General features: G+C 46.5%; 1 protein-coding gene across 1 annotated transcript; it reads left to right on the top strand.

Annotated features, from left to right (window-relative positions):
• Positions 1 to 2,791: 2,791 nt before the first annotated feature.
• On the top strand, positions 2,792 to 5,678 carry LOC125518299 (wall-associated receptor kinase 2). The gene is given in 4 exon segments (XM_048683184.2): positions 2,792 to 3,416; positions 3,419 to 3,709; positions 3,854 to 4,024; positions 4,261 to 5,678. Coding segments are annotated over 4 exon segments (2,256 nt in total). The 5' UTR covers positions 2,792 to 2,806; the 3' UTR covers positions 5,445 to 5,678.
• The last annotated feature ends 231 nt before the right edge of the window (positions 5,679 to 5,909 follow it).

The following is a 5,909-nucleotide window of genomic DNA, read 5'->3' as shown; positions in this document are numbered from 1 at the left end:
AAACTGCAATTGGGAGCGGTCCAGCCCTATGACGAGGGTAGAGCCCGGACGACGAGGGGAGGAATCGAAGGTCGAAACAGGCCGCTCACCGACGGGCGACGCCAGAGACCAGCTGCCGTCGTGAAACGATCCAGACCACCACCATGAGGAGCAGCCCCGAGCCACTTTGCAGCAGCTGCGACATGCCGCCGAAGACGCAGCCCGCCTCCCCGGCCATGGACGCCCGGCGCCCCTCCACCCCGAAAGGAGTAGCCTGACCGCCGGCCGCCCCACCACCAGCTTAGCCAGGTCATCGCCGCCACCACCCGGATCTGGGCAGGAGCACCCAGATCCGCCGCCAGCAAGGCCCCCACCCTCGGAGCCCTAAGAGCCGGCGCATGAAGGGGAAGGGGGGGGGGGGAGGAGGAGGCAGGACCACCGGGACTGGGACGCCAGCACGCTGGGGGGGGGGGGGGAGCAGAGCCCGTGGATGGGCCGACGACCGCCGCCGCCGACGCAGAAGGCCGCGGCCCGCGACGCACGCCTCCAGCGCGCGGGAAGAAGATCTTGCCTTGATCACGCGTGGTTGGGGCACCAACATGAGTTTTCCATTGTTGTCTATCTCTTGAATTACTCGTATTGAGAAAACTTTCTTTATCTTGTATATGCAGATATATGCCACGAGGCGAGTTTTTATTGAATTGTGTTACTTTGATCTGATGACTAGTTTTAAAATTAAATACCACGCGGCATATATACGAGAGCAATCCTGATATTGACAAATTTTAATAATTTGCATTCATCATTATGAATATTCTTTCTATGCCACGGTTTGACTTCTGAATATTTTTTTCTTTCTAAAATGGCTTTCATGCATGCCAGCCTTTTTGAAATGACAAATATACCCCGCAGATAAGTCTTCCCTCCATCATCTGTCGCCCCGCGTCCCAATTCCCAATTATTTTCATACATCGAAACTCTATTATGTTGTGTCACTTTAATTTGAGGACAAGTTTTCAGTTTTCATACCACGTCGCAAACATACGTGGCGAGCAATCCTACTCTTGATAACTTTTAATAATCTGCTTCCATCATCGCAAATATTCTATCCATGCCACGGTTTTTGGCTTGGGACTAAGAAATTCGAAAATGGCTTTCATACATGCCCGCTTTGCCGAAATGACCAATATGCCCCGCAGACAAGTCTCCCTCTTCTTCTCTCTCCCGCGTTCCCATTCCGCTGACCTGAGGAGCACAGCAAACCCTCGCCCCGCCGCCCAGCACGGCCGTGGCCGGCGAGATGCCTGACGCCGATGGACCTCCTCCACATGGCGCACCACCAGCCAGTGCGGCGCCTCCGGGTGCTCGTCCCCCTCTGCCCGTTCCCCACGGCCGGCGGTCTGGTTCCTCCGGTTGCCGCCGTCGCCGCCACGTGGGGTCCGAGTATCCGGCACTGCCGGCGGGCACCGCCTACTCCGGATTCGTATCCGCGGCCATATTACGCCGCCCCGCCGTTATGCGCGCAGGGCTACCAGCCCCCGTAAGGTACGGCCGGGGAACCTGGTGAATCTGTCTTGTCTCTTGTGTCGCTGATGTGTTGCATACTCCAGGCCTTTGGGGATACTAGGAGTGGGAGAAGAACAGTAGAAATCGTCGCAGCGTAGAGTGATATTTTGTTTACTTTACTACCTTACATTAGTTCGTGCAAAGCAGGCGAAAACTTTTTGTATGCACTTATAATGGTTGGGCTGAGATGCAGGTTCCGGAGTAATGTCAAGTGAGGAATCAACCACGCCGTAGCGTCATGTAGAAATGCGCTGTTTTTGGTGGCAAGTAGGGGTCAGAGATTAATCAGATTGTTATTCAGTTATGCAGAAGGTTATTTATCAAAAATCTTTGTTTCTAAATGTATTGTAGAACGGAAACATGCTCGGACAACAGGAAGAACGTCCAGTATAAATCAGTCAAAATGATATGTCAGTCGTAGTGGGCAAGAGAATGTTTGCCATTTTAGCTTTACATACAGAGCAACAAAGGATGTTACTAATGTTTTTGTTTTCAAAATATATCTTTTCCTTATTGATAGTGTACTTAAGTTTTAAACATCACTGCCAATAAGCAATCAATAGAGGTATTTCATTGGAAAATTGAATATAAAAACCCGAAATGACAAGTATATGCAAACTGAAACACGCTACTTAATGTTATTCTGGATTGGAGGTAGTGCTTTTCCTACAATTTATGAAATGAGAACAGAAAGAAATATGGAGTCTGGAGTATACAATTACTAGTGACTATTTTCTTGTATACTCCGCAACATAGATGCATAATTCATATTTTTCTTCTTCTTTTTATCTAAATCAGATTTGAACCTAAATTCTTGTCTGATGGCAAGAGACTTGAAATCCGAGAATAACTAAGCGACACATACAGAATTTATGTTCTATTTTATAAGACGGGCATTAATCTCTGTTTCATCATCTGATTCAGATATTGTTGGATCAAAATGTTTGTGGTAGTGGGATCAAACTCTTAACTACCAATATATTCCCTATGTGATGGTAATTTTAGGGGACTACCAATATATTCCCTATGTGATGGCAATTTTAGGGGATTTTTCCTAAATGGTGTTCGCATTGGTTTGTCATCTACTAATATGTCGTATTTGGCATTTTGTATTTCGTGAAGACAAATGACCGATATCAATGATAGATTGGTATGTACATGATACATGTCTCAGTCGTTTCCTAATATAACATTTTTTTGCTAAACACAAAAACTACCGTAACATACATATGGCCCAGATAGATTGGTATGTACATGATACATGTTTCCGTCTTTTCCTCCAGGTCAGAAGCTCTTACTACTTGTTGCTGTCACGCTAATCCTGCAGCATAGTACCACCGTTTATGGGTCTGGGTCTTCTGAGAGCATCAACACGGCACGGCCTGGCTGCCCAGACAAGTGTGGTAACGTCAGCATCCCGTACCCGTTCGGCACTGGAAAGGGCTGCTTCCAAGAACCCTTTAATGTTACATGCCATGAGAACAGGGCATATCTGGCCTCAACCGGAGTTAGGGTACTAGACATCAATCTTAACTTTGGTGAGGTTCGTGTTCAGAACCCAAAGATAGCATCACAATGCAATTACACCAACGGCACTAATAGCACCAGTTTTGTTGGCTTAAGTCTTGATCCTTTTCATAAGGTTTCCAACACCAAGAACCAGTTGATATCGATCGGGTGTAGTATGCTTGGAATGATCCTAGGAGTGACCAAGGGCAAGAACCAGCTTGAGTTGCCCATTGTCAACTCATGCTTTTCATTCTGCACTGACGCAAGTAACGTCGATGATAGCACAGAGTGCGCTGGCATGGGTTGCTGCCAGACCCCCTTTCCAGGAAACATCAGCTCCTTCAACACCTCATGTACACCAATACCACCTCATGCCCATGCAGCTACTCATTCATCGCTGAGGTGAACTCGTTCAAGTTTGATCGTTCATATGTCAGCTCTACAAATTTCAGAAGTAAATATACTGAGGGGTTTCCTTTGGTACTTGATTGGGTTGTTGGCAATGGAAGTTGTTCGGAAGCCACCAAGATCGGGTCACAGTATGCCTGTCAAGCCATGAACAGCCAATGCATTAATGTGTCCAATGGCCCTGGTTACCGCTGCAACTGCTCTCAAGGTTATGTGGGCAGTCCTTACCTACAAGGAGGGTGCCGAGGTATGCACATGCATCTCGCAAAATCAACCTATAATTTCTTCTTTATGTCCATTCTTTATGCGGGGAATTTCTCCTCTATCAACTTTATTGCTCTTGGAATGTGATCTGCATGTTGACTTTCTCCTCACTTCCTTGAAATGACAGACATCAATGAGTGTGAACCTCCAAACCAGTCTTTGTATCCTTGCAAAGGTAATTGTAGAAACACCGATGGGAGCTACACCTGTTCATGCCCATCAGGATTCAGGAGTGATGATCCACAGAGCATACCCTGCGTAAGAGCTGACCCAAATAAAGCTCTGAAGGTGGCCTTAGGTATGGGTTATAAGAAATCAAAATATTTTACACACCAATTGTTCACACATTGCTTGATAAAAAACAGAAAGCTTTTGTGTACTTCTTTATGCCAATCATATAAGTCCGAGTAGAGTACAGTTTGTATAAATGTCATGTAGTAAAGCAATGGTGAGATGACACAATACGTGGAACTATTTTTTAGCCAAATGTGGGCAATGTCTCTAGTTGAACTGATGTAACCGTCATGATTTCAGGCACATCCGCTGGTGTCGTCTTCCTCATGGTTTGCATGTTTGCTCTACGGGCAGAATATCAGAAAAGGAAGCTGGCAAAAGAGAAGGAAAGATTCTTCGATCAGAATGGTGGTCAGATACTGTACCATCAAATTATGTCAAAACAAGTCGATACATTGAAGATATTCACGCAGGATGATCTGAAGAAGGCTACAAACGATTTTGACAAGAGCAGAGAAGTGGGCAAGGGGGGTCACGGCACTGTCTACAAGGGCATTCTTAAGGATAACAAGGAAGTAGCCGTGAAACGCTCAAAGATCATGAACGTGGCCGAAACTGACGAGTTTGTGCAGGAGATTATTATACTTTCACAAACCAACCACCGAAATGTGGTCAGGCTTTTAGGGTGCTGCTTAGAGGTGGAAGTTCCGATGCTGGTCTATGAATTCATCCGGAATGGCACTCTCTTTCATTTTATCCATCGTAACTACGGAAGTCGACCTCCCTCACTGGACACCCGTCTTAGGGTCGCTCAAGAATCTGCTGAAGCACTGGCGTATCTGCATCTGTCCACGAACCGCCCTATAGTACACGGAGATGTTAAGTCTATGAACATTCTCTTGGACGAGAACTACATGGCGAAAGTGACCGACTTTGGGGCGTCAAGGATGCTCCCCAAGGATGAGGTTCAGTTCATGACATTGGTGCAGGGCACCATGGGTTACCTGGACCCTGAGTACCTGCAGGAGCGGAAGCTAACAGAGAAGAGCGACGTTTACAGCTTTGGCGTTGTGCTGCTGGAACTGATCACGGGGAAAACAGCCATCTACCACGACGGCTCCATGGAAGCCAAGAACCTCGCGTCGTCCTTCCTGCTCGCAATGAAGGATGGGAGCCTTGATGGCATCCTGGATGCGAGCATAGTAAGCACAGGGATGGAGATGCTGCTGGTAGAAGTTGCCGAGATGGCAAGTATGTGCTTGAGCACCAGGGGGAAAGAGAGACCTTCCATGACCCAGGTGGCTGACAAGCTAAAGGCTCTGCGAAGCACCTGGAGGGAGAAGCTGGTGCTCGAGCATGGCAAATCAGAGTGTCTGATCATTGGCTCCTCGCCCACACCTTTAATGCTTCGTGTTCCTCCGCAGTCGAGCATGTTCTCGACTGGGGCCCAGATATCTGAAGTAGGTATAGAGACACCTAGATGATAGTTTCAATTGATTATTACACCATGCGAGTAGTATTGTGAAGAGTGTTTGAGGCCTGGCGCTTCTAGTATACTATCTGTTTATCTATTTTTTTAGAAGTATACTATCTGTATTTGTCGTCTATTTGTGACGTTAATGTAGAAGTTGGAATTGGTTGTCACAACATTTATAGAATGGTTTTGTTTATGTTGGTTATGGGATATTTGACCCTTTTTTTTTGCGGGGGATGGGATATTTGACCTTGTTCGTTTATTATTGTGTTGCTTGCTGCCTTTCATTTACCCCTTTTGGCAGTTGCTCTGTACTGAATTTATTTCGTTTGATCTTAATTCAATTAGATCATTTGTACTCTGGAAACATGTCAGGCTCTTTCAAGTTGGCTGGCCTATATATATGTAGTCCTCTGTTGAGTGAAAGGGGTTATTGCGTCATTGAAGTTGTCAAAGGGGTTAATGTCAAAGGGGT

This window comes from Triticum urartu, chromosome 7A, assembly GCF_056163025.1.
Source record: "Triticum urartu cultivar PI428250 chromosome 7A, HENAU_Tu73, whole genome shotgun sequence".
NCBI lineage: Eukaryota > Viridiplantae > Streptophyta > Magnoliopsida > Poales > Poaceae > Triticum > Triticum urartu.
The sequence above is the reverse complement of the archived record's forward strand: the minus strand, read 5'-3'. Positions and strand labels throughout refer to the sequence as shown.